Source organism: Manacus candei, unplaced genomic scaffold (assembly GCF_025592945.1).
Source record: "Manacus candei isolate 608988 ecotype Guabito, Panama unplaced genomic scaffold, ASM2559294v1 h1tg000050l, whole genome shotgun sequence".
In the NCBI taxonomy this organism is placed as follows: Eukaryota; Metazoa; Chordata; class Aves; order Passeriformes; family Pipridae; genus Manacus; species Manacus candei.
Genome location: NW_026138098.1, coordinates 37224155 through 37250838, shown reverse-complemented (window position 1 = coordinate 37250838; position 26684 = coordinate 37224155). Strand labels below are relative to the sequence as shown.

Here is a 26684-nt window from a genome sequence, read left to right as displayed (position 1 = left end):
CAGGCTTCAGGGGTGAAGCTCAAAGAAGAAAACCACATTGCTGGGAAGGGTCACAAGTTCCAGAATGAACAAGGCTACACAAAAAGGCAGCTGCTCAAGTGAGCAAAGTGAGTAAATTGTGTTGGAATGCACTTCCCGTCAAACTGCTTTGGAATATAATGAAAACTTTGATAGCAATCCGTTGAAAGGGAACCACGCTGCACTTGTCTTCCCTAATTAATTCCATCAGGCCTCCCTCACTAAAAACACTCCCAAAATTAAAAGCAGAGATGCCTCGTATGTTACTTCAAAGCAGTGAAGAGGCAGCATGGAAATGCTTATCCTTCGATGGCAAACTCTCCTGTGAGCGATTCCAGAGCCTTGAAGGCCTTCACTGTGAAGCTGCTGAACAAATGTAAATAGCTGGAATAGAAACCACAGTCTCACTGATGGAGAAGTGAGATTATCCAACCACCAAGATCAGCTGAAGTGCTTCCAAAAGAGCAGCTTTGTTCTGAACATTAGCTGAGAAGTTTTCTTCACATCCTACAACAGAAAAGTCCTTCCTTCTGTTTGGACCTTTTGTGCAGTACCAGAGAGTGGAATGTGATCATCCTCTTGAAACTCAATTATTTTTACAGTATCTAACTTTGATTTAAGTACTCATCAGTGGAGACTTTTCCAAGTACCTTCCCTGCTCAGACATAAGCCCTTTTCAAGGCTCAGGTACATCTGTTTTCCATGACTAACCACTGGCTCTCCGTGTCTGCTGGATCCCAGAAGTCCTGTTAGCCTGAATGTCCCAGTGTAATTTGTCTAACTGGATCTGCAGCCCACCTTGAACTTTAGCAGCATCCTTCCCATTCTTGTTGTCCATCTCTAATCCCTACCCCATTTGTCAGCATTCTCCCCCAGCTGCTGACAAAGTCAGTGGCACAACATCAGCAGAGGACAGATGTGGAGGCAGCACATCCAACCCTTCAACCACGTTTCACGTGCAGAATCTCCAATATTTATCTTACACTGGAGCACTTTACCAGCTTTTTGTCATTTGCAAAAGCAAGCAAACATTTGGAAAAGGAGAGACCCAGGGGCACAGGTCAGCAGAAGCTGGGAAGCCAAGCAGCCACTGTACCTTGCTGAGGTCCTGGATTTCAGTGAAACTATGCCAAGCTGTGCCAGAATTTTCTGTGCATTGGTTGTCATGGCAGTCAGGCACAAACAGCATCCAGCAAGTGTCCAAGCCCTACATGGAAACAACTTATGCTACATGCTGCTTTGGCAATTAAAATAATGCCAACACTTGACATTAAAAAAAAAAAAAAGATATTAAGCCAAAGAATTCAACTAATTGTATTCCAATATTTGGACCAGTAATAACATAACACTAATAATAATAACTCAGTCCTCTAAAAGCAATCAGGTTTCAGGGTCAGTCAGGCTTTTGTGTCATTGAACACTATGTTTGAAAAAACCCAACACACAAACAAACAACAAACAAAAACTCAACCAATGAGCTTCTCTTCTACCAGTTCAGGCACTTGATTAATTGTTGAATTAAAACAAACAAACAGCTTGATTCAGACCTGGCAGGACTGTGTTCTTACTGCCTGCAAATCAAGAATTTTAATTCAAATGTATCTTGTTAAAGGTAAAGTCATCATATCTAGACCAGATTTCTGATTCCATGTGAAAGCACCACGCTGCACACGCCTTCCAGCTACATTTTCACTGCAAAACAAACCTAAACTGTTCAGCTCACACACAGCTACTGCTGGCATGATGCCAACATCCAGCAATAATGGAATTCAGACAATGCCAAGTTGTGAAAATGCTTTAACTCCAAGCAGTTCTGATACTGCACTGAGGAAGTCCTGCATACCTTCAAAGGAAAAGAAAAAAACATCTCCAGTCACCAAGTTGTATTTCTGCTTTTACTGAAATAAAACTCAAAAAATACTTCTAGCCAATATTTCCATATTTGATCCAATTACTCTGCAAACCCTCCTGGTTAATAAGGTCCAGACTCTTACAGTAATTATCAGAAGTTCTTACAATGAAGCACTGTGCTTTTGGGAAGGATCAAATGTCTGCTGAGCGTTTAACCAGCGTTCCCAAGTCCACGAGATGTTCCTGTAACACGGTATTTCCCCAGCTGCCCCTGAAGGCAGCAGCATTTTCAGAACACAAACTGCTTTCCAGATACTGAAACCACCCAGTAACAGGTAAAAGGGCATTTTATAATGATGGCATCATTATAATGATCGGATCATTGGTTTGAAAAATCCAAGACAGGTTTTGTAATAAAAGTCTCATTCAGGTCCCAACATCATTTCTCAGTTTTCTGTGTTAGCACTGGAAAGCTCTGATTTCCACCTTAGCATCCAAACAGAAGGCTTTTGCAGGTAGATTCACTTTGCATCTCTAAAGTCACACACAATGCATAAAATGCCCTAAGTTAAAACCTTCTGTGTCTTCTTCCACATCCTGCTGGTCTGTCTGTGCTTCATTTCTCCACCAGCCAAGTCTTCTCAGTTCATACAGTCTCTCACCGTGCTGCTCAACTGCTCGAGGCACAGCGATCTGTGTTTTCAGGTAAATACACTCCCATGCTCTGTAAAATGTTGGAGGTGGGTCCTGCCAGGCCAGCCTGAGCACTGTAGGATTCCAGCAGGTTGGCCACCAGGTTCATATCCACATCAACTGGTGCCAAATCCGGGGCTTCAGCTCCACAGTCAGGGCCAGCACTCTCAGATGGAGCTGCTTTAACAGAACTTGCCTACAGCAAGTACAAAGTGAAAGTTTTATCAAACTGCATAAACAGATTTAAAAAAAAAAAAAGAAAAACCGCGAGGGAAAAGAAACAAGGAAACAATTCTGCAGCCAACAAAGTCCAGCACATTCCACAGTCTTGACAGACAGGAATTTAGCCACCAAATGCTCATGCCAGCTAAAAATCATCACTGTCCACTGCACACTCTAAGCTCCAAGGGAAGGACAGAAAGTGTTGCTGAGTCCTGGCTCAGCTTCCTATGGGAGCAAACTACTACAGGAACTCACAAGTTAAGCTGCAGCTGCTCGCCTCACTACTGAAAACAGGGAATGAAACTAAGTCTTGGAAAAGAGGTGCAAGTTAAAGCTTAAAATGCTTTAACTTGTGAAAGTTAAATTATGGTGCAACCACAGCACGTTTTGCTTGCACGTGGGAAGGTTTTTGATCAGCACATTTCCACTTTCCTACTAAAGCTCTCGAAATCCCCATACTACAAACTGGAGCTCAAGGCATACTCACCCCTTTCTTTTGGGTGGTGAAACTTTTCCCAACATTGGTCTGTGCCAGCTCACGGTCCATCTGATCCATGTATGACTTGAGGCTGCCTATGAGCTCATCAGGTGATACCTTCTGGTCTTGCCCTTCATTTCCAGCACCTGAGTCTTCATCATCCTCGTCCGAGAAACCAAACTCCTCCTCTTCATCCAGATCATCAGAATCCAGCTCCTCTGAGTCTGCCCCTGGGTATGATTTTGTGTCAGTACAGACAGCAAACATGTCAGCAGTGATTTGTTTCAAACAAAGAAGCAATCTCACCTAAAATTCTGTCTAAGGCTTTTGTAAAAGAATCTACGTCAAAGGTAACGTGGGATTCGTCAGATGACCTGAAATATAAAAGCATTTTTAAATAAATAAAGCTTTTATGCCTGCCTAAGCCCAACATGGGTATAATGGCAGTGATTTCTGTCAAGCCCAGATTAAACTGGGACATTTGAGCTGATGGTCTTAGAAGTGCTCAGAAGTTTGAAGCCTCTATGGGTTAGAAACGAAACAGTGGGTGGAGGAATTCCTGGCATGAAAGAGAAAAATTTTAAAGACCACAAAGCCAAACTAAGTAAGAGAGTGGCAGAAAATAGCTCAGCTTCCAGCATTTTTACCTGCACCAGTGTTGGAGTGGTCACCAAGCTGGTTTAAGAGCAACTCTGTACATTCACTATTCCCATGGGTTTGTTGCAGGCCTCTGCCAGCAGAACACTTTCAAACCCTGATCCTCTACATCCCAGAATCAACCAAAGGGCTACAGCACAGTGGAACTCCCTACACCTGACACCAAACTCAAAACCACCCCTACCATGGCACTTCTGCTCCTTCGTGTGTGGAGACTTTGGCCACAAAGGCCTTCATGCTCTCAGCAACTGCTTCCAAGTCGTATTTCTGCTCCTCCTCGTTTGCAGAAGGAAGGGACTCATTTCCTGCCTCCTTCAGCATCTGATCCAGAGCATCTGGTGTAATATCCAGCCAGCTGTCATCTGAAGGAACACAGGACAGATCTGTTACTCAGACCACACAGCTGAGAGCACTGCTACCATTTGGCAGCTTGGTTTTGCACTGGTGAGCTTTTGGGCTGCCTCTGGGTCACATAAGGCAGTGAGAGGCTGAGGAGAGCTGAGAATTCATTTCACTGCTTTAACACTCTGCTTTGCATGAAGCTTCAAACTAGTCACAGAGAATCCTTCTGCCACTAAATGAAGAAAGAAAGACTTCTGCTTTAAAGGGAGAGCCAATCCAATATTTAGTCTTAATGAAAGTTGGATTGGCTCTCCCTTTATAGCCATGAACATTCCCTCTCTCCCCCCACAAATAATCATGTGACAGGAATAATCCCCCCTTCCCCAGTCCAGCTCACCATCCTCTGGAGGAAGACAAGCTGCTTCTCTCTCCAATTCCTTCAAATCAATGGGTGTTGTCTGTAGCAAGGCCAAGATTTCATCCCCTGGGCTCACTTCAACAGAGCTAGAAGGAAAAAGAAAAAAAATCAATTTATTGAAATGGATTCAATGGCATCACATGCTTTACATTCAGGTTTTCACTCAAATTCTCCATTTTCACTTCTGGGCAAACCTGTCAACAGGTAAGTGAGCCTGGGGGAAGTACCAGAATACTACACACAGCATTTGCCAAAACAGGACACAGTCAGTTGCTGTAATTTGTAGTTGATGGCTCCAAAGCCCACTTCTTGTGTTTCCTTTTCTTTATATTTATTTTGCCTTGGTAAATATGAAGATTGCCAGATCCAAAACAGCACAGACTGGAAACTCAAAAAACTAACAGTCCAGATATTATGAGCTGGCAAACCCTCAGCTATTTTTGTAATGATTTGTTTCTTGGATTTGATCTTTTGGAGCAATGTACAGCCAGCTGCCTGTCTTGAGTAGAGGAGACAGATTACTCCAGATTTATTATTCACTGGGACTGCTTTTCAATGAAACTTTTATACACTTTCCATAGTCAACCAAGCAAATAGTGCTTGTCAGTCACCTCTTAACCCACTTGGAAGAGCTTAACACTTTACAAAACCAAGATAAATAGTTACCCAAGCAAAAACCTCTACTAGTAGCAAGTATTCTAGAGGAATACTGCTCCCAGCCAGAGCACCACAGCACTGTACACTGGCAAATGTACAGTGGAGAAACGGGCTCAGGTTTTCTGTAACAGGAACCTGAGAAGGTAAGTTAAAAGTATTTGTAGGCACTGTGTATGATACTCATGAATTTCAAGTAGCTCTTACCTTTCTGGAGTGGTAACAGATTGCTGGAAATAATCCTCTGCCATATGCAAGAGTTCTGAGTACTTAGCAGACCCTTCCATTTCTCCCTGTCACAAGGATGAGCACACACACACACAAAATTAATTTCAAAAGGGGAACAAACTGCATGTCACACCTTTAAAGACATTAATTCATTTTCCATAGAAAGAAGCATTAGATTTCCTGCCCTGCTGCAACTACTTACACAAGTTCAAGAGCTAAAACATTTTTATTGGAATGTTTATAAGACACAGACACACAGCTTCACCTTGAAATAATCCTTTTCCTTCAGGCTCCTGAGGAATCTCTCCCACAGGGGACCACTGAGCACATTTCTCTTGGAATTAGGAGATACTTTGCTGCTCTTGGAGCACAAAATTTCAAAGCCATGAGCCTGAATAAGAGATGTAAAAACAAGGAGGTTCTCAAGGTGTAGCAAACTTTGCTCACAGTTTTCTGGACGAGCAGGCAACTTAAAAAGCAAAGAGTCATTCCCTGGACATACATAAACAGGCAAACTAAGCACAAAATGCATAAGAAATCCTCACCAGCTTCATGCCCAGTTCATGGGCTCTGTACTGAGGGTGAGCTGGGGCGGGCAGGGTGTATCCACTGCGTCTGTCCGGAACAAACTTCTGCTGCACCAGCTGTGCATACAGACACCGTGTGAAGGTGACCTGGAACAGCCAGAGCACAACAAAACCACTGTGACTGGGTCATGTACAGGCAGCAGCTTTCCACCAGGCTCCTCTAAATCGTGTTTTAAGGCACCAGCATTACAGACAACACCTGAGACCGCATTCAAACACATCCCAGGTACGTTTTTCTAAGGTATGTTGCTTTTCAGGTCTTACAAAGTATATTCCAAGTTGACATCTCTACATAGACGTGAGCTTCCATCAGTCTAAATACATTAGGAAAGACCCTAAGTATTCAGTATTCACACCAACAAGGTGTATTTTGAAAAACTGCAAGGGCTTTTTTCTGTTAATGAAACCAAAGCTGAGATTTCAGGAACAGTGTAGAAATCTAAAATTTGACCGCAAAGCTTCTTTTCAGCAGTCTAGGGGTATAACAGTGTCAGAAAATGTATCAGATACGACACAAAGCTCATGAAACACTTCATAAAGTGTGTGAGCACAGCTGACAAGCTGAGAAGCCTTGGCATGAGCAGCTGGGGGTAGTTAGCAGCAACTCCTGTTGGCTGGCAGTGCTGTCAAACTGCTCTGAATACAGAAGGGGATCAGTTTATTCAGCGAGCATTTCAGCAGAGGGACTATTAGCACAACCTCCCGTTTCAGAAACATTTACCTCCTGCTTAGCCCTTTGAAAGCCCAGCTGTGTCAACAGGAAGGCACACAAGCTATTAATGTAACAAACTGGAAGTTATTAAAAGTTCATAAAAAAATAAACAAACCAGAAAACATCCCGTTGTAAAAACTAAACACACATATTTACACCACTGCCCCCAGAGCCCCTGCCAGTCACAGAAGCGAGCTGCCAGGTTGATCTGGGTCACTGACCACGGTCATCACGCGCTGGTCCGCAGGGAAGGTGTGGAAAGGGCGACGACAGGCCCGCAAATCCGCCGGGTCCCGCAGGTAGAAGGCCTGGACTGCGGCGGCCACCAGGGAGGGGCGCTGCCGCAGCACCGCCGCGATGCCCGCCGGCACGTAACACCGGGCTCGGTGCAAGCAGGCCCGGAGCTTCTCGGGATACCTGTGTCACACAACAGCCACAGTCAGTGCACTGCCAGCCCAAACCACTCCGTTGTCACTGCCAGTCCCATTTTCACTGCAATATTAACCCACGTTATTCTGAAGTTAAAACTCGCCTGGAATGGCTGCTTCTGTAGCAGATGGAATATCCCACACACATACACACTAATGCCCACATTGGGGAGCCACTGAGAACTGAGCTAACGTATTCAGCTATACAGTGTCCTTCACCACACCCAGTGTGGAAGTCATCTGGCTCACACTGTTGCAAAAATTAATGGGCAGTGCTGTGATGCTCTGAAAAATACGCTGGTTCTACATTTTAGTTCAAATCCTCTTTTTCCTCCTGCAAAGGGGTCCCAAAGGCTCACAGAACTCTGAGATTTTTCGGTACAAGAAGGATGGGAAGGAAGAATAACTTGTCATTGCCAGGTGTGGAGTCACAGCAGTGAACCAGTTTCAGAGCCCCCAGATCACAGTCTATGGGACACTGATCCCCCTCTTCCCAAGAATGCCACAGGAAAGCCTCTAGCTGGTGGTTTCTGGAAAGGAATCGACTTTATCACTTTATCTATCAGGGAAATCTTTAAACCCCAGACAGCCCAGTAATCAAAACTCACTGTGGCAGAAGACCAAAATAAAACACCCACATACCCATCGATGCGTTTGTACACGGCAGCTCTGATGGGCTCTGCAGCCAGGAACTCCTCAGAGCGGGTGGATAACAGTGCCAGTGCCTCTGAGACTGTTGGACAGGGAGCAGACAGGTCCCATTCCTGCTCCCCAGGCTCTGCCAGCGGAATGATGTGCAGCTCTCCTTTGTAAAAGAACACCTGGCAGAGAGGAACGTTCCACACACTGAGCTATGGGAAGCTTAATTTCATATACAAAATGCATTTGTTTGAACACAGGGAATACTGCAGTACAAATAAATAATATGGGAAGCAGTATAATCTAAAAATGCATTTGAGATGCTAGTGACCACGACCCAAACAGTGAATAAAGACCCCTATTTTAACTTCAACAAGTTTGGTCAAATGTATCTTGTTTCCTTAATAACAGTAATACCGAAAGTTTCCCTTCAACCAGAGATTTGCTTCAGGAGAATCAGCATAACATAATTGCTGAAAAATTCCCTACACACTCACTCTACATAACATTCTGCAAGAGCACAGGGATCCAAATCAAGTGTGAGGAGTTCCCAGTCGTTAAGTCTCTCATTCAACAACCACAGCAAGCACAAAGCAGCTCATTAAAACCAGAATGAAAAGAGACTGTACTAAAAAACCCCCATGCTGTTGATTAAAACAAGTCTTGAGCCCTGAGTAGAAGTTTATTCACTGGTAAGAGACAGACAGCACTCTGGATTTTCAGAAGCAGTCAGACCACTTGGCTAGAGGTGCAAGAGAAGATTCCAGCTGCTACATAAAAGACCACCATGAGCCACTTGCCAAATGTACAGAAGTTTTACTCACCCTGTTTTCGCTGTTCTCAGGATTCAGCCACTTTGGGAGAAAGTCAGCTGCTTCTATCAGGAGAAACTCTCCATCGTTGTCATCGATCCTGGCCAAGGAGAAATCGGTTTCTTAAAAGGGAAAGCCTTGCAGAGCACAGTAATGTGCTCCTAAATCCATGTCTGCTGGGTTTCTTTTTAATACTCAAAGAATCATAGAATGGTTTAGGTTGGAAGGGACCTTAAAGATCATCTGGTTCCAACACCCAGCCATGGGCAGGGACACCTTCCACCAGACCAGTATAATCAGAGTCCCCAAGCAGCCTGGCCTTGAACGCTTCCAGGGATGGGCAATGTTAAGACAGGACCTTCAAAGCGAAGGCACTACCCCTTCACACGCCTCCTGAAATTCTGGGCACCCCAGCAGGACCTGCCCTACCTGGCTGCCAGCCCTGGGAAGTCCCTGGTGATCTCCCGGACCAGGTAGACGATGAACCACTCGTCCTCCACGTTGTCCCCGAACAGGGTGGTGCCGCCGATGTGCTCCGGGATCTCACCTGCACGGGGGGCAGAGACAGCTCAGCAACCCCATAGCCAGGAACTGCCCAGAGACAGTGTGTGTCCCTCACTGGGGATATTCCAGAGCAACCCCATAGCCAGGAACTGCCCAGAGACGGTGTGTGTCCCTCACCGGGGATATTCCAGAGCAACCCCATACCCAGGAACTGCCCAGGGACGGTGTGTGTCCCTCACTGGGGATATTCCAGAGCAACCCCATACCCAGGAACTGCCCAGAGACGGTGTGTGTCCCTCACCGGGGATATTCCAGAGCCGTCTGGACACACTCCTGTGCCGTGTGCTCTGGGACGGCCCTGCCGGAGCAGCGAGGTTGGACCAGATGCCCCACTGCGGTCCCTTCCAGCCTAACCCGTTCTGGGGATTCTGTGAACCCGCCGGGTCCCTCTTACAAACTCCTGGATACACCTGACAGGCCTGGCCGGGGCCCCCTTCACACACCGGCACCCCTTCACACACCGGCACCCCCTCACACACCGGTACCCCCTTCACACACCGGTACCCCCTCACACACCGGCACCCCCTCACACACCGGCACCCCCTCACACACCGGCTCCCTCCTCACACACCGGCTCCCCCTTCACACACCGGCACCCCCTCACACACCGGTACCCCCTCACACACCGGCACCCCCTCACACACCGGCACCCCCCCTCACACACCGGCACCCCCTCACACACCGGCTCCCTCCTCACACACCGGCTCCCCCCTCACACACCGGTACCCCCTTCACACACCGGCTCCCTCCTCACACACCGGGTCCCCCCTCACACACCGGTTCCCCCTCACACACCGGTACCCCCTCACACGCTCCCCCCGGCCCCGCTCCCGGGCTCACCCCTGGCCGGCTCGTAGCGCAGGCGGAACGGCTGCCGGTGCCACACGTAGGCGGCCAGGAGCGGGGCGAGCCGCACCAGGGCCGCCTCAGCGCAGCGCCGCAGCAGCGCCTGCCCGCCGGGGCCCGGCGCGAACAGGCGGTACCGCACCGCGTCCTCGGGCAGCGCGGGCCGGCCCAGCGGCCCCACGGCAGCAGACCGGCCGAGCGGCTCCATCCCGAGCGGCTCCATCCCGGCAGCCCGCCCGAGCGGCTCCACCGCGGCGCGGCCGCGCTCCGCCCCCGCGGGAGGAGCGGCGCGATGGCGGCGGGGCGGCGGCGCTGAGGATGATATCGCGATACGCGCGCAAACCGGTGCAGCCGTGAGTGGCCCCGCTCCCCCGGCCCTCATCGCCATCCCGGCCCCGCTCCCCGTCCTCATCCCCATTCCCGTCCCTGTCCCCATCCCCATCCCCATCCCCGGCCCCATCCCGGCCCCGCCGCAGACAGGGCCCCGCCAGGGCCCGGCCGCCGCGTGTGTCCCCCCGCGGTACCCCCGGGACGCAGCGCGGTTAAATCCCTGCTCTGCCCTGCCTGGTGCCCCTGGCCCAAGAGCAGCGTCGGTTCTGACCGACTTGGTTGCTTTTGTGCCGTTTAATTTAATTTAATTTGCCTCCGGGGACAGCGACATTGTCTCTGCGCTCAGGGAGCTGCAGCGCAATTCACAACGTTTTTAGTTTAAAGGAGGACGTTTCAAAGCGAAGACCCTGCTTATAATATATAACTGTTCTTAAATATAGTACTATAACGACAGTTCTGATACCTTAAATGTAAACCTTCGGTAACAATAATTTTGGGTCAGTTCTGACCCAATTGATATGCTGGTCTTTTTTCTTTTTTATGTATTTGTATTAAACAAACGTGTATTTAACTGTATTTAATTTGTATTGAACAAATATATCCATTTTGGAAGTTAATGACTTACCTACAGCCTTTTTATGTTTAATTCTGCCATTTCTGGCCAGCAGAGAAATGACAGCCTCTATTTGAGCCTCATTCAGCTGCTGTTTGAGACAGGGTTTCTGCCCTGCATTGGTACTTGTTGTCTCCAATTAATGCTACTTTTCTTGTCTCCCTCTCCTTGACATCTACAGTTTGACAAAACGAAAAACTACCAAAAGTTATTCCTCCCAACTTGCCAGTGCCTGTTTCCTAGAAGCACAGAATCATTAAGGCTGGAAAAGCCCTCTAGGATCAAGTCCAACCATTAACCCAGCACCTCCGTGTTCATCACTAAACCCTGCTCTCAAGTGCCACACCCACATCCTTTTAAACATTGCTAGGGACAGTGACTCCAAGGCCTGCTCCAATGCCTGACCACCCTCTCCACGAAGAAACTTTTCCTAATATCCAACCTGAACCTCCCCTGGTGCGACTTGAGGCCGTTTTCTCTGGTCCTTACCTAAAGCCTTAGTAACAAGAATTAGCCTTCTAATAACAACAGATGCATGCGCATTCCTTGAAAAGCAGAAAAGAAAAACCTGTAAAACTTCTTGGGAACTCCGCAAACATTTGTTCTTGTGAGTAACTTGTCAAGTTCTGCTGCTTTTTTTTCAGACAAGGACTCCCAAAACATGCCCTGAGGCATCACCCCCTGCCAGAGCCAGGAGTTCAGGTGTGCTCAGCCACAGCCAGGGCTGAAAACCAGGGCCACGTCTCCAGGTACTGTGGGCACATCTCTCCCAGAGCTGTTCTGATACAGCCAGGCTTTGTTGGCTGACACACTGCATTTCTCGTTGTTTGTTTTTTGCCCACTGTTTATTTTTTGTGGGTTTCAGGGAGTCAGAAATCCGGAGGGAATCAGCTGATCATGGGAATCCAGGGACTGCCAGTGAGAGCTGTGCCGACACCTCCACCGAGGACAGCTCAGTCTTCTCTTGGGGCTATGATGTGAGTAGAACATTTCATCCAAGCCAAACCTGCCACAGTGAGGAGAAAACTGTTCAAAATACCATGGCAAAGACATTTCAGGATAAAAATGAGGATTGGATCTGTTAATAAATCATCATAGTGATTATAAAAAGAGCATATTTTTTTCTTTCTCCCAGTTGAGAACACATTAGGCTCATATTATTCAATTAATATGGTGTACTTCCATCTAAAATTTTGGAAAAGCAAATAATTTATTGCATAAGTGTATCTACAAATGCTGTTAGTGTGGAGTCCCAAACGTGACTGGGTGATTTTCAGGTACTTGGTGTGAGTTTATCCAACTTCTGCATACTTGCTTCTCACAGTACTGGAAGCTCCTAAACGTAATTTTAATTTAGAAATGGTTGTTTTGTTCTCCATCTACCAAAGCCCAATGTGCTGTTGCTTTCTTGTGAGATGGGGCTGTTTAGATTTAAATGACCCCAGAACTGACCTCATTTTCTGGCTACATGAGCACGTGTAACAAAGGTCCTGACCATCCCTCACTTTCACTGTTTCCCACCAGTCTGCACTGCCTTTTGTTTTGATGTTGTCTGTCTGTTGCAAGCCACAGATTTTCCATTGCATTAAAATATCAATGGATTTTATCCCTCCTGTTCTGATTTATGTAAATTCCTATATCTTGTAACTTAATGTAATAACACAGATATTTCAAAATGTTTTAGTAGTTTATCTGCCGCGTCAGTGTAAGCTTTTTATGTGGCCACCTTCAGTCTTAGCAGCAGGGGGGAAAATATCATCTCTGGGAGGAAATGATTTAAAGTTAAAATCCTTCTATGCAGTCCTGTTAAGCTTTAAACAAATAGTTGTCTTTTTCAATTATATTAAAGAAAAATCAATTAACACCCCACCCTGCAATGCAAATACTGTTCACTAGGTATTTACTGGATAACTTCCCTTCCTAGGAATTTGATAAAGCTGCCACACAACAAGTTCAGGAGATGTTCAGACAAATTGATGAGCTTCTCTATGAGCAGAAGGAAAATGTGCATGTGGAGGGACTGTGGGAAGAATGCCAGCTGTGGACATCCAGCTTTCCTCATCTCAGGTATTTTATGGACACACTAATGCCAATCCCCTCACAAAAAGGGTAGGGATGGACACAGTTGCTTTTAAAACATTTGTAGCAGGGTGGGTTTGTGCACTTATGGAGTAGAGAGAAATAAAAAGATCACTCTGGTCATTGAAATAAACAGTCTGTTACCTCACAATTGGTTCCCTGACAGAGGTTTATGGCTATTTGCAGCTGATTTGGCCTTAACATACAGAGTTCTCTTAGAAAATTGGGTTTTGCTCTGTTAAGCACAGCAAATTTTCTTGTGGTGGAGCTATAAGCTTAAAATCATGTAAAAACCCTCCTCCCCTAGTTCAGCAGTCCTTATGGCTGTCTGAAAACTTACATTTTAGATCTTCATTACGTGCACTTGAAACAGTTTTGTCCATATTCATAAGTTTTACAGTTAGCAGAGCATTAAAAAAAGAAACAGGCCACATTTTTTTGATGTATTTACCCGGCTCAAAGCAACCTGCACCAGGGAAAACAACTGAACCAACCACCAGGAAAACTGCACAGCTCCCCAGAAGAGCTCTTAGGGTGTGCTGCTGCTCTGACACACTTCAGTAATCCCCCTTCCAGCACCTCCTGATGTGAGTCCCCTGTGCTTGTGCCCGGCAGGGTTGTGGGGAGGCAGGTGGTGGTGCCCACGGATGAAGGGTATGGATGGTTCTGCAGTTCCCCTGCAGGCAGCTGGGCTCCCTCAGGTGTAAGTTCACCTCCAGAGCAGGATGCTGATGAGTAAGTACCTGTGGCTGGACCCAGGTGGGAAGGTCACTTTGTTCTCTGCAGGGAACAAGGCAGTGGGAAGCAGCTTTGTCCTCTGCTGCTTCAAAATGTGCAGCCCTGACTCCTTCCTGCCAGGCTGAGTTTTGAACACAGCACACTTTATTTTCCTTTTTAACTGAAAATAGTACATTCAGAGCAGCAAGACTACGTAGCCGTGCTCGTTGCTGACTACCTTGAGCTGGTCAGTAAATAGAAATATCTTTGCTGCTGCTGACTTCTTAAGGATGTGTATGTTTTGTAGCTGGTTTTATTGCTAATCAGCTATTAAATTTGTACAGAACATAAAAAATACAAAGCACTGCGTTAGTACCATTATGATTTAATGTTTCAAAATGCTTTCTGATTTTTTTTCCCTGAAGTTTTGAGTTCCTTAGCAAGAATTAAAAAATATCCAAAGCAACAGTTTTTACTGTAATGAATAATTTGTTGGTCTCCCTTGGCCTTAAGTACCATGCTGTGTCTCAGTTATTTGAAGTGGAATAATAACTTATTTTTATTTCTGCTTTCTGACAACTGTCACCTGTTCAGATTTAGTGTTTTTGGCAAGAAGGTCCCTCTTTTTGTTACTCCTGTTCACAAAAAGGCCGACCCTTCCAAGTCTCCGACCTTGTGTTCCTCAGAGAGTGACGAAGGGGAAGAGGAAATAATTCTCTCCGAAGGCATAGTGGAGGAATATTTGGCATTTGACTGCAGAGATGTGTAGGTATTGAATGTTAAGACAGCAGCTAGTACCAGTGTCCTGGGGTTCCTGCTGTATTTGATGAGTTTATTTTTTTTTAATACTTTTTCCCTAGAGAACTTTCAAAGGCCTGAAGTTGCCAGGGAACTGAGAATTCTCCCTACTCTTTTCCTAGGACAGTTTATTATTTTTTCTGAAATTTTTTGTCATCTTTCATACCATCCATTTTTGTGCCTGGTTTGAATAGTTCATTCCACCGTAACTGAGAGCTTGCATATTTCATAAAACTTGTTTAAACAGCATTTATTTTTTATATTGAGTCAAATTCATTGTTGTTTGTTATGCTGCTTTGGTTTTGTACTGTTATTTTGGGTGGAATTGTACCTTTTCCAGATTTTTCAGTGGTAATTTAAGAACTAAGAGTGGATTTGATGCTCTCCAAGAAACAATTACCACTCTTTTTTATCTTTTTGTCCCTTTACTTTATCCCACCCAACAATATGAACATATGGCCTGGGTAAGGACTCTGGTGGGTATACTGTCAGTTCCTAACTACTTAATTGGTTTTAATAATTAAAGCCACTTAGCTGCATGGACCATTTAATTTAAATTGTTCCTTGTCTTGCTTTGACCAGGCCAGAGAGACATTGCTGCAGGAAATAATATCATCTCTTGTCTTCAGCATTCTGTAGTGGCATTAGATATGGAGCTTAACAGTGTGATGAAGAAACATCACTGCAACTATTAATACTCATTTTTGAATAGGACTTTGATCTTATCAGTAAATAATAATTCATTATCTGTGAAGTATCATTTAAGAGTCATTCTGTACAGGGAAACCAGGGTGTGCAGCAATAGGTGGTGGTCTCAGGCATTTCTTATTCAGGTTGGTGGAAGAACTAAAAATAAATGCAGGAGGCAAAGGCACTGTGTTTGTGGTACAGGCAGTGCTTACATTTCCACAGGGAGGAGGAGCTGCACGAGAGGAAAAGGGGCCTGTCCTCTGGCAGACAGAAACTGGGCTTCCCTCCTGTCTCCCCATATTCCTGCACCAAGGATTCCGTGCTCACCTTCGTGTTTGATGATGTGTGGAGTGAAGTCCTGGGCTGCATGGAGGAGCTGATCTGCAGGCACTGGGAAGGGTCAGCCTCTGGTGAGGATCACAGCTCGAGTGAAGGCTGAAAAGGGGGTTTCAGGGAGTGGATTTTGCAAGGAGGCTGTGGGGGAGGGATGTACTGGGGGATGATCTCTGCAGTGGTAACGTTGGTGACAGTGTGAGATATGCCTTCAAAAGATTTAGCAGAACTTACCATCCAAGAGGACTCTCTCTCTCTAAACATTTGGATTCATAGCACTGTCCATGACTAGCAGTGCCAACAGCCTGAATTGATAGGAACTCTCTCTTGCTTTGCACAGATGATGAGAAAAATATCATAACAGTGGAAACACTCAGGGCAGGTGCCAGAAGCCCTTTGCAGCTCGATCCTCTGCCAGCCTTGTTACCTCGTGTGCCACACCCGAAAATGCCCTCGGTGACCTCAAATCTGGTAAGTATTTTTAGCCCCTGCTTTGTGGAGGGATGAATAAATACAGTGCTACTTCAGCAAACACACTGCAGGATGTCAGTCCCTGGGTTATGTTTAGGTACAGAACGAGTTTGGCCTTTGTGGGAATGCTGACTGTCCTTTCTAACACTTAACTTGCAACTGAGTAGTAAAAGGACTTTTAATTCCTACTTCTCTCTTTAAAACTTAGTGTTTTATATATGTATAGGACAACCATGTTGAATAATGATGTAGTTTTTTTCTATACTTTAATAATATTTGACCTCAATGAGATCGAGGACTGTGTGTGTGGGATCCTGTTCTCACCAACATCTTTCATCAGGCAATAGGGGGCAAATCCCAGTGCAGCTCTAAACCAGCTTTTTTTCTCAGACACTGATTTTATCTGCATAATCTGCTTTGGATGATCTGCTCCTGGAGTGCTGAGCACCAAAGTGTTACCTGTTTATTCCGTTTTAATTCAACTCTGTCCTTATTTCTCTCTCCTTTATTTCCACCCCTGCCTGTTCCTCGTGTTCCCTTACTGTGTGTGTAGTGCCCAAAACCCAGATGTGGCCGCAAAAGCAAAAAGAGAAGAAAAACACCTCAAGTATGTATCCTGGAGGGATTAAAGCTCTGCTGCTTTCTGTTTTCTGTTGTTTTGGTGGGTGGAATTTGATGTTTTTCCAGATCAGTCTGTATTTGCAGATACAAAATGGGAACATGCACTCAAAATTAGTTTTGTAAAACTTCAGATTATAGTAATTGTTGGAAGATCCTGTCATGCAAGTGAGCTGCTCAATTGGAAAATATGAAGTTTTAGGATACATTTTCTGACCACTACCATTTGCAAAAAAAAAAAAAAGGACTGCTAAGATTTTTCTCTTAGATGGAGAAATAATATAAAACTGAGCATATACCTGGAAGTCATGGAAGAAATTAGTGGATTTTCTCCAAAATTATATACAAAATCTGTAAATGTATCTCTGCCAAGCAGCAATTTACTTACTTTTTTTTTTTTAAATTTCAGGTCAGTCTCTCTCAAGGGTCAAGTAGTGGCTCTCAGCATAATCTGAATGGCTTGATGGTGATCCACGGGATCCAGTTACACCAAAGGAACCTGCCTGTAGTGGAGAAAACACTGTAAGAGTTACAGATCATCTGTTGTAAATAAAGTAGAGTGTTCTCACAGTGAGAGGGATTCAGCCCAAACCTTTGTGAGATAAATTATGAGAAAGCTCTTCTCAATTATTTCCCTGCTTGTTTGTGTGTTTATTTGTCCTCTGTGAAAAATGAAGTGTTAGGATACAGTGAAACAGTACTATAGATTATATAGTTCTGTTAAAAATGAAAACCCATCGTGTCTGCCCGTGTATTTTAGGATTAATGCCACACATGGGTGAGTGCTTTGGGAACGGGGCCACGCTGACCTTCTCCCTGTTGGTGTTTTGTCAGGGACCTGGATGACAGACGGCCGGGTTCCAGCTCCATCCTCTCCATCAGAACGTGGCCAAACCGTGCTCTGGAGCTCAGCACATCCTCCCTGTCCCGCTCCACGAGGAGGAGGAACCCCCCGCCCCGGACCCTGCACCCCATCTCGGGCAGCCAGCCCCGCCCCGGGACCCCGCGCTCCGGGGACGAGGCACGGCTGTACGTCCCACCCGCCCCTCCTGGGGCTGAGCACTGCAGGGAGCCCAGCTGGCACCACAGACAGGAGATGGGCAGGAAGAACAGGGGGTTAAAGAAAGGAGCTGCCCCTTAAAGCACAGCTGCCCCCAGAAAGCTGAGGGGCTGAGGCTGGTGGTCACCGCGCTGCGATTCACTGAATCACAGACACACAGAGGTGGTTTGGCACCTCAGTCTGCCCAGTACCAGCAAAGTCAACACCACCATCTCTTTCTTCACATGGTTTTCTTTTTCTGGAGCCTGTTTGCAAGATGAATTTAAAAGTCTACAGTTTTTGGAGGGGAAACTGCACGTTGCTATCCTAGCTCAGGCTGGGCTGTAAAGATGTTAAAATAGGTTGTCTGACTGACCAAAGTGCTCTTAATGAACCCCTCAGTCACAGCTAAAATATCTTATTTTGCATATTTACAGGGACCACAGGGTATCAAGGAACAATGCAGGCTTTGATATACCTCTGTATTCCATGTGTCGTAAATCAGTGTAGAGTCCTTTCAGTTTTGTAGTGTATGTATAAACTCACTGAGCCTGTTATTTTCTTGTCACGTAGTGTTTAGAGATTAATTCCTTATCCTTCCACAACTGATGTTTCTACTTCCAGTATTTTATGCTTCTGTTCCCTTTCCTCAGGCTTCAATCAGTCTAACAAATATTAACATCTCACCTTTATTACCATATATTTTTAAATGCAGAGAGCACTAGGAAAGTGTTTTTAAAATGTTTTCAAGCTTTTCTAAGGTGTTCTTACAGGACAGTCAACTCCAGAAAGCCAAACAAAGTGACAGTATTATCTCTTTCCACGTGCCAAACATATAAACTGTATTTTTTTTCTCTTTTCACTGGTGCCTTTCAGTCTGAGTGCACAGGAGCAGCTGACCTCCCCCTCCCCAGTGCTGCTGAACCGAAATCACCCCCTGCCCCCAATTGCCACCTCCAGCGTGGCAGAGCGTGGGAGCACCACAGGATCCCAGAGGCAAATGGTAAAGGAAACAATTCCATTTTATTGCTGAACAGTCTGAAGTTGTAATCACTGCTGATCAAACTGCCAAGCCCAAAAGTCCCAATTTATTTGTTACCCTGTGACAGCAAGTCAAATGGATGCACAAAAACCATCCCAGCAGTTTTGACTAACATCACCCACAGCTGCCTGCTTAATTCTCGTTCATGCCAGAATGTTTTCCTCCTCGTAACTAGGTTGCAAAATGATTCATGTGGAAAATTAGCTTTAATTCCTAGGCTGAGGATTGCCAATGTGCTGCTGCAGTGAGAAGAAGCCATAACTGTGTTACCCTTCCCTGCAGAAACCTCGAGGGAGCTCGAGTCGTGCTCACAGTGTAACGACACAAGAAGATGCTCACCAGCAGCTCCAGGAGCAGCTCCTCCTGCCTGATCCTTTCTCCAGGCCTAACACAACCAACACATCCTTGGTAAAGCATGGCAAATTACACCACATCATCCTTAATTACTGCAGAGAGTGCTTGGTGAATTAACACTAATCAATGCCCAATCTGTTTCAGTATCAAACAATAAGCACCTACTCTACTGATATCTTGTCCCATCCAACAAATTTTTACCTAAGCTTTAAAAGCTACAATTTCAGTGATAGCTTTTAAATAGCTGCTTGATTAAACATCCTTGACTTAGCAGTTGTGAGAGTACACAATTTCTAAAGTCTGTTTTGAAACAGAACAATTTTTCCAGAATGTCTTTAACTGGTCCAGTGATTATTCCAAATACGCGTTAGAAAAATATATTTTCTACTCCTAAAGTTGATTTAATCCTCCTCAAAGCTTTACTTAGGCCTTTACAGCATCTTGCCAACTAGGCAAATAGTTTGTAGCTGCCTTGTAATCTTGCTGTTTGCATTTCTTCTCCTGCCTTCTCAGCCAGATTCCCAGCGCCGCCGTTCCTGCACCGTTCTGGATCACAGTAATCAGTCCTGGACAAGCAGAGCATCAGCAGGTTCAGGTATGTTCCTCAGGCACAGGATTCAGTAAGATCAAGCAAGGGGTAGGCTTTTGGGACAGGGATACACTTCCTGCAGGGATACATTCCTCCAGGTAGCTGCATCGAGGAGGTTTTTCAAAGTTCTGTTCGTGTCTTTAATTTCCCATTACCCAGGTTTTATCCTGGCTGTATCCCACTCTATTCCAGAGTATGGCTGGGTGCAGTTTGGGTTTGGTTTTTTATTACCACCAAGTATTTAAAATCACTTGAGGAAGCTTAATGTAATCTGCCCCAGTGCCTCTCAGTGTCAAAGTGAAAAGCAGGAGTTGCCAACTGCAACAGAAATAGCAGCATCTACTTTATGCCCAAGGGTTTTTCCTTCTGCTCAACTATGCAACTGAAAAAAAATTACATTATGTCCAAAAGAAACTAATTTGCACTGTATCTGGAAGGGGTTTTACTAGATCTGTACTAGATATGTATTAGATCAAGTCAAAATACATTGGAAGGACAGGAACTGTACCAGTACAATTCACATGCATCCTCTGAACTCAGAGTTGCTTGTACTGTGTCACTCCTTATGGGGCTGTCAGGATCTCCCACAGAAAAATGTGCTGACAGGTAGGATTGAGGCTGCAACAGTGAATGGAAGCTGCAAAGGTTAAGGCAGCAAGTAAATGAGTGATTATTAGAGCATGTGAGGGGTCCTTCAGCTTGTTTAGTAGCTGAATGGCCTCCTACCACTAATATAAGTGGTACAAGAGGCAATTTGAGTTTAAAAAAGGCACTAAACAGAAGTAATTTGTTTTTAAACCAGCAAGGAGGGACTCCTGCTGAAATTAAAATAAATATCTCCTCCCCCCATCAAAAAAAGCAAGATGAGCTTTATGACTGCTGTATTAACAAAAAAAATTAAATTAGCAGAACTTTATAGTCTTGAATACTTGGTGAAATATCAAGGAATACAGTAGTTCCCTACAATGCAGCAACTTGGCAAGCACAAACTTTGCCCCTTTTGGAAGTTATAAATAATGCATTAGAATAAAGAGACTAAAAAAAGCTAAAGGAGGTGCATTTGGTACTTAGTTTGAATACCTTTCAGAAGTGTTGAAGTTGTCCATGATCTCTGTTTATTAGGTCTCCTCCCACGTGGTTCTGTGAAAGGCCACAGCCGAAGTGGATCAGGCACAAAAAGCAAACAGGGGTTCTGAGGTGCCATGGAGAAGTGTCCAATCCATCCATCCATCATCCATCAGCCCATCTCTGGAGAGTCATGAACCACCTCTCATTCCCAGCAAGGTCAACGTTGTTTACAGAGAGTTTTCAAACACCCTTCCTCACAAATAGTTATTTTTATATAAACCTGAGCAGCAGCTGCCAAAGATTAGAAGGGGTACACTTAAACATTCCATTTTCTACCAGTAGAGAAAGTGATACTCCAGTGGAAGGGTGAAGATCTCCAGGAAAGCCTAACTCCTAGGAAATCCAGCAAACACTCAGTCACTGCTGTGTTCCTGTGAGGTCCGTGATGGGTTCATGTCCTTACAAGGCAGGTACTGCAGAACCTGCTCATTTTTCCATTAGCTCCACAGAAGGTTGCCCAGGCCTTCCACAGAAGTAGTAATGTAAATGTTTTTAAGCTGTATTTATATATTCAAATATGTTTAAAGCAATATTGTACTAGGAAAAGCAAGCACTGCACTCGATTCTGCTTCTACAACTCAGCTTAGGCAAGTGCTGGATCCTGCAGTAGTTGCAGCAGGTATCTGGACACAGGTGTGTAGCACTAAGGTAGCCAAGCAGGTGAACTGACAGCTCCACAGGTAGCAACCACTGTCTCTTCCCGAGTTATTTAACCTTACACCTCTTCCTCAGTGACTGAAGAAGGGTTAGCAGCCAACAAGAAGCCTCTAACTACAAGTAGTTTCACACACTACTGCAAGAAAATACACTTGTCTTCCTGGTGAGATATTTTATGGTGATTTCAGAGAATGGCTCAGTCTCTCCCTTTCTAAAATACCTGTAATTACACAAGATTTCTGCTCTCCCCAAGCCACAGATGCAATGGAGCTTTTAGCAGCTGTGTCTGCACCCTGTGACAGACCTGGAGGAGGTGTTTGCTGCAGCTGCCCTTGTGGCCCCAGATAAGACAAAAAAGCCCATGAAGTACAGGTTTCTCAAAATAAGCAGTTAGTTGAAGGTCTTACTCCCAAACAGACTAAAGTGTAAAAACAGGGTGAGGATAATCACTGGCTGTACTCAAACAAACTCAGGACACTGCACAAAAACAGTTGTGTTCCTTTCTAGTCCTATTAAAGAGCACTTCTTTTCCTAATTTCCTTATTATTCTTCAAATTACTGTTCATAATGGACAAAAACTTGTCAGTGTTCTTTAGGAAGTATCTCCCCTATCTCCCCACTCCAATTTATGTTACCTACAGAGCAGCTAATAATTTTTAATCAGTATTGAAGATCTTGAGTCCAGTTGATCCAAGCATGCTTTCATCAAAAACAGGGAACTGTGCAAATGTAACTGGGTTGACTTGTCTTTGCATTTCCAGAAGGTACAAAAAAAAAAAAGAGCAGCTCTGATCTCAATCTAAACCTCTCAAATTTGCAGAGAGAGAACCTGATGCTAACCAGAGGCCTCTACTCACCAAACCATTTCAAAATACAATTTCTCTTAAAACTTGGGACTGCTGGAATATTGTACAGTGTGTCAGTTCTGTCAGGCAAACTGCAGATAAGCATCTAATTTGTATCCATGCCATTCCTCAGGGACAAAGTGAGTTTTCTGTAGCACAAGAGTTACAAAACCAGACAAATAAACTTGAATAGACTGCTGGTAACGTAATGTAGTGTTTTATAGCCTAGAGGAGTCAGTGTGTTTAAATGAAAAAGTGAAGCAGTCTCCTCCTAAGGCCCATCTGGTGTTTTCTGTACAGATGGTTGACACCAGAGACTGATCCTGGGCTGTTATTTATTTATTCTGTGTAACAAAAGTAACCTTTAAGCCCTGTGTTATCCAACACAATGATATGCTGTACTCTCTCAGAATCAGGGTAATTTTTTAGGAGCAGGCAAGTAAAGGGGAACAGAGTGACCCTCTACCTTTGGCTTCCCCCCAGGAAGCTCCCTGAATGCTGGTGTTGAAGCAATGAGGGCCTTCAAAGTGCTCACCTCGTGGCTCCTGAGCCTTTGAGAAATGATCCTGCAAATGGAAGTGTGCAGGATTTACTTGACTGAAATCAGGAGAATCAACACAATCAGTTTGTTTGGAACAGCTACTTAGAAAACAAGCAGAGAGAACTGGGGAAGCAACAGCACAGAACTCTGCAAAAAAACCACCTCGTTTATTAAATCTGCAATTTTCCAAACTATATAAAACTACTGGAATATCTGAAAAACACCTGTTGAGCTGATGTGCAAAGACCTTTAAAAACAGAAGGAGGCTCATTAGGGAGGAACTGTGTGAACAGCACACGTGGATCTCAACTGAAGAGCACCCAGAGGGTTTGAAGCAGTAGCACAGGAATGCTTTGTCTGCCTTGTCCTGCCTCCCAGTCACAGCCAGTCAGTGCACACAGCCCAGAACAGGAGCCCAGAAACAATCCCACGTTCTCCCAAACCCACGTTTCCATACAAAATGAGACCTGGTACTTCAGCCTACATCGTTCTTTATGTCTTCCTCTTCTTGGCTGCAGTTTTCTTTCCTCCTTTCTTGGCATTATTCCCATATTTTGCTTCCAGGTGGGCAAAGAAGTCATCCATTTCCCTTTCTCGATCCCTGCTTCGGCGCTGGGGAGGGGGAAAGAAAACCAACCAAATTCAAAGCTGCTGTAACTTCCCAATACAGGTTATTCTATTGAAGCCTGATAGCTACCTAAAATCTTGGAATATATTGAACAGGGAATACAATCTATAGAAAGTTTAGTGCCATTACTGACACTCCCTGTCTAACTGCCTGCAACTAGAAATTAAATATTTTGAGTGCACGTGGAATAAATTTATTAATTTTTAAAGAGACACAGGCAATAAAATCCATACCATACTCTGTTAATTAAAGTACATGGTTAGCATTAGGGTTTTAACCTCAGGAACTAAGAAGAGTTGCAAGGATCCAAAATCAAAGATGCTCAGGGAAAACACAATTATAAGCCAGTAACATAATTATCTGCAACAAACAGAGAGAGCCTTACTTGAATCAGCGCTTGCAAGTCATTTTCTCCACCAAGGCCCAGTTCATCTTTAGTCTTTTTTGCCTCTTTAGCTTCTTTTTCTGCCTGAAAAAGCAAACAAGTTTTTTTTTTAAAAAGTATTTTGCATGTTATCTGACAAAGTCTTACAGGAGTTACCAAATGCTTTTTTTTTTTTTTTTGGCATCTGTGTACAAAGAACTGCAAAGAAACACAAAGGGTTTCCAGGTTTGGCCACAGATGAGGAGTCAGGCAAAGGTTCCATCATTTAGCAGAGAGGGAAGTTTTTTTGCTCTTTCACAATGTTGAATGTGATGTTTGTCCCTGTTCCCCTATCTATATCTTTTTTGCCTTAGCAGATCCTACACTAAGTTAAAGTTACTATGATGTGCATGTAACACTCTACAAAGTGTTTGGACAAGAGTCCATCTAGTCCAGAACAGTTTCACACCTGCCAAAAGTCAAGCAAAATGTATTTTCACCACTTGTTGTTTTTTTTTTTGTTAACTTCAACAACTCACAGCTTTGTAGACAAATGCAGGGACATGTGTAATAAGCCATTGTGTATAACAATGAAATAAAAGAAGGGAAAAAACCCCGTTTCCCAGCGATTTGGGGTGGGCTGTGATGAACACAGGTGAGCAAATGTGAACGCTGAGCAAGGTGTGGAACTCGGCAATCCCGGGACAAACCTCTCGGGAACAGCGTCGCTTATTTCTGCCGAGGGAGACAAAAGGGTTGTGGTAAACAACTGACACAACCTACCCGCCTTCTTCTGGACATCTTTTTCTGCTTTGACTCCCTCACGAAGGCCTGGTAGGACGGGAGCTCCCCAGAGGCGATGGCTCGCTCGATCATTGCCTGGATCCTCGGCTCGTCCGTGTAGTCCACGCACATCACGGACTCCATGATCCGATTCATGTCACCCTTGAAGTTCAGGTATGCTGCCTTCACATCCTCCAGCTCTTCCTCTGAGTTTTTGTAGCTGTTCTCGAAGTCCTCGATCTCTTTTACGGAGACCTGGAGCAAAGAGATTACATGAGTAACTCCACGAGGTACAGGACTTGCTCACCAGAAAGATTTAAGACAGAATACATAAAAAAGAAACACTGGAGGGTTTTTCCGGCTCCCAGTGCTGCTCTCACCTTGAAGAGCAGCTGCCAGTACTCCAGCCAGTCCCTGTCTCCCTGCAGCACCTCAGCATCCTCATCCACCGTGCCGGTCTCGTCGTACAGGGCACGTTGTTTGGCGTCGCTCAGCACCGCGTACACCTTGCTCAGGATCTGCGGGACACGGGGGTGGCCGGTCATTGAGGGGGCAGTCACCTGGGGGCATCGGGCACTCGGGGGAGCAGCCGGGCAGTCACTGGGGAGCGGGTGATCTGTCACTCGGGGGCAGGCAGTGGGTCAGTCACTTGGGGAGCAGTGGGGCAATCTCTTGGGGGGTGGTAGGGTGGTCACTCAGGGGATGATGGGTCGGTCAGTCACTCCGGGGAAGGTCAGTGGGTCAGTCACTCGGGAGGGTGGTGGTCAGTCGGTCACTCGGGGACAGTCTGTCAGTCACTTGGGGGTCCGTGGGGTGGTCACTCGGTTCGGGTGGCAGGTCAGTCATGGGGGGCAGTGGGCCGGTCCCTTGAGGGAGGGGTGGGTCAGTCACTCGGGGTCGGTCACCTATGGGGTGGTGGGTCAGCCACAGGAGCGGGCAGTGGGTCCTTCCCTTGCGGGAGTGGTGGGTCGGTAACTCGGGGGGGGGTCGGTGGGTCGGTCACTCGGGGGTCGGTGGGTCGGTCACTCGGGGGTCGGTGGATCGGTCACCCGGGGTGTCCCGCCCGCTTTCCCGCCTTCCCGCCGCCGCCTCCCGCGCTCACCTGGAAGCGGCGCGTGGCCTCCTCCTTCTGCTCGGCCGGGACGCGGTCGGGGTGCAGGTTCAGCGAGGCGCGGCGGTACCCGCGGCGGATCTCCTGCGGGGACGCCTCCCGCCGCACGTCCAGCACGCCGTACAGGTCCGCCGTGCCGAACACGGCCTCGCACTGCTGCGGCAGCGCCATCCCGCCGCGCCGGGACCGACCCCACACGGCCCGATCCGCCCGCCCCGGGCCCGCGCTGCCGAGCGGCGGCTGCGCCGGGCGGGACCGGCGAAGGGCGGGGCCGCCATCTTGAGGGGCGGCTGAGGGGCGGCGCCGCTGAGGGGAGGGGCCGCCATGTTGGCGGGAGGCGGCGGGGCCGCGGCGGCGCCGCGCAGGGGCGGCGGTGGGACCGCCGGGGCCAGGGGAGCCCGAGGGGCTGCCTCGCTGAGGGGACGCAGCGGCGGCGGCGGCGGCGGCGGTGGGGCGGCGGCGCCTCTGAGGGGCGGCCGAGGGGCCGCGGCGCCGAGGGGAGGCGGAAGGGTCGCCATGACGCGGGGCGGTGCCGCCATGGTGAGGGGAGGCGGCTGAGGGGCGTCCCCGTGCCGTGGAGCCCTCGGGCTGGGGGTAGGGATGGGGATGGGAGTGAGCCCTTGGCGGTGGGTCAGCGTTCATGACCTGCCGGAGCCGCTCGGCGGAGCGGGGTGGGACGGAGCGAGGCGCAGCGTTCGCGGCGTGCTCGGGTGCCCTCGGAGCCGCCGGTGAGCGGAGCCCCCGGCCCGTGCCCGCCGCGTGCGAGCGACGGCCCGGAGCGCCTGGGTGCAGTTACCGCCGGGGA

The 26684-nt window shown here is 46.6% G+C and overlaps 3 protein-coding genes across 4 annotated transcripts; 1 reads left to right on the top strand and 2 right to left on the bottom strand.

Moving 5' to 3' along the window:
* Positions 1-1313: 1313 nt before the first annotated feature.
* ECD (ecdysoneless cell cycle regulator) lies at positions 1314-10402 on the bottom strand. Its single transcript, XM_051799634.1, has 13 exons — positions 10144-10402; positions 9169-9286; positions 8752-8839; positions 7931-8109; positions 7082-7277; positions 6107-6235; positions 5827-5952; positions 5541-5626; positions 4659-4765; positions 4104-4281; positions 3569-3636; positions 3272-3492; positions 1314-2758 (listed from the first exon to the last, which is right to left on the bottom strand). Exons 1-13 carry the CDS (start codon positions 10370-10372, stop codon positions 2540-2542), a joined length of 1944 nt encoding a protein of 647 aa, XP_051655594.1. The 5' UTR covers positions 10373-10402; the 3' UTR covers positions 1314-2539.
* On the top strand, positions 10399-22500 carry FAM149B1 (family with sequence similarity 149 member B1). Of its 2 annotated transcripts, XM_051799635.1 has the most exons (15): positions 10399-10502; positions 11737-11841; positions 11958-12069; positions 13017-13159; positions 13787-13906; positions 14483-14653; positions 15599-15786; positions 16050-16180; positions 16734-16787; positions 17208-17320; positions 17633-17827; positions 18714-18840; positions 19162-19287; positions 19747-19828; positions 20945-22500. In XM_051799635.1, the coding sequence occupies exons 1-15, from the start codon at positions 10468-10470 to the stop codon at positions 21016-21018; spliced, it is 1776 nt and encodes a 591-aa protein (XP_051655595.1). In that variant the 5' UTR covers positions 10399-10467; the 3' UTR covers positions 21019-22500. The 2 variants fall into 2 exon arrangements, with proteins under 2 accessions (XP_051655595.1, XP_051655596.1); XM_051799636.1 differs by lacking the exon at positions 16734-16787.
* Positions 22501-23139: 639 nt separating this feature from the next.
* Positions 23140-26627, bottom strand: DNAJC9 (DnaJ heat shock protein family (Hsp40) member C9). Its single transcript, XM_051799692.1, has 5 exons — positions 25871-26627; positions 25149-25286; positions 24769-25023; positions 24007-24090; positions 23140-23605 (listed from the first exon to the last, which is right to left on the bottom strand). The coding sequence occupies exons 1-5, from the start codon at positions 26519-26521 to the stop codon at positions 23486-23488; spliced, it is 1248 nt and encodes a 415-aa protein (XP_051655652.1). The 5' UTR covers positions 26522-26627; the 3' UTR covers positions 23140-23485.
* Between the last annotated feature and the right edge of the window lie 57 nt (positions 26628-26684).

What these genes read in the sequence shown, in the direction of transcription:
- ECD (XM_051799634.1), bottom strand. Translation starts at nt 10,372, where the DNA reads ATGGAGCCGCTCGGGATGGAGCCGCTCGGCCGGTCTGCTGCCGTGGGG. An exon ending in GCGCTACGAGCCGGCCAGGG is followed by an intron (nt 9,287 to 10,143) that starts GTGAGCCCGGGA and finishes CCCCCCGTGCAG; the next exon opens with GTGAGATCCCGGAGCACATC. An exon ending in AGCCTTAGACAGAATTTTAG is followed by an intron (nt 3,493 to 3,568) that starts GTGAGATTGCTT and finishes AATCATACCCAG; the next exon opens with GGGCAGACTCAGAGGAGCTG.
- FAM149B1 (XM_051799635.1), top strand. Translation starts at nt 10,468, where the DNA reads ATGATATCGCGATACGCGCGCAAACCGGTGCAGCC. An exon ending in GCGCGCAAACCGGTGCAGCC is followed by an intron (nt 10,503 to 11,736) that starts GTGAGTGGCCCC and finishes CTTTTTTTTCAG; the next exon opens with ACAAGGACTCCCAAAACATG. An exon ending in TCCAGCTTTCCTCATCTCAG is followed by an intron (nt 13,160 to 13,786) that starts GTATTTTATGGA and finishes TGTGCCCGGCAG; the next exon opens with GGTTGTGGGGAGGCAGGTGG.
- DNAJC9 (XM_051799692.1), bottom strand. Translation starts at nt 26,521, where the DNA reads ATGAACGCTGACCCACCGCCAAGGGCTCACTCCCATCCCCATCCCTAC. An exon ending in ACTGGCAGCTGCTCTTCAAG is followed by an intron (nt 25,024 to 25,148) that starts GTGAGAGCAGCA and finishes TCTTTGCTCCAG; the next exon opens with GTCTCCGTAAAAGAGATCGA. An exon ending in AGATGTCCAGAAGAAGGCGG is followed by an intron (nt 24,091 to 24,768) that starts GTAGGTTGTGTC and finishes TTGCTTTTTCAG; the next exon opens with GCAGAAAAAGAAGCTAAAGA.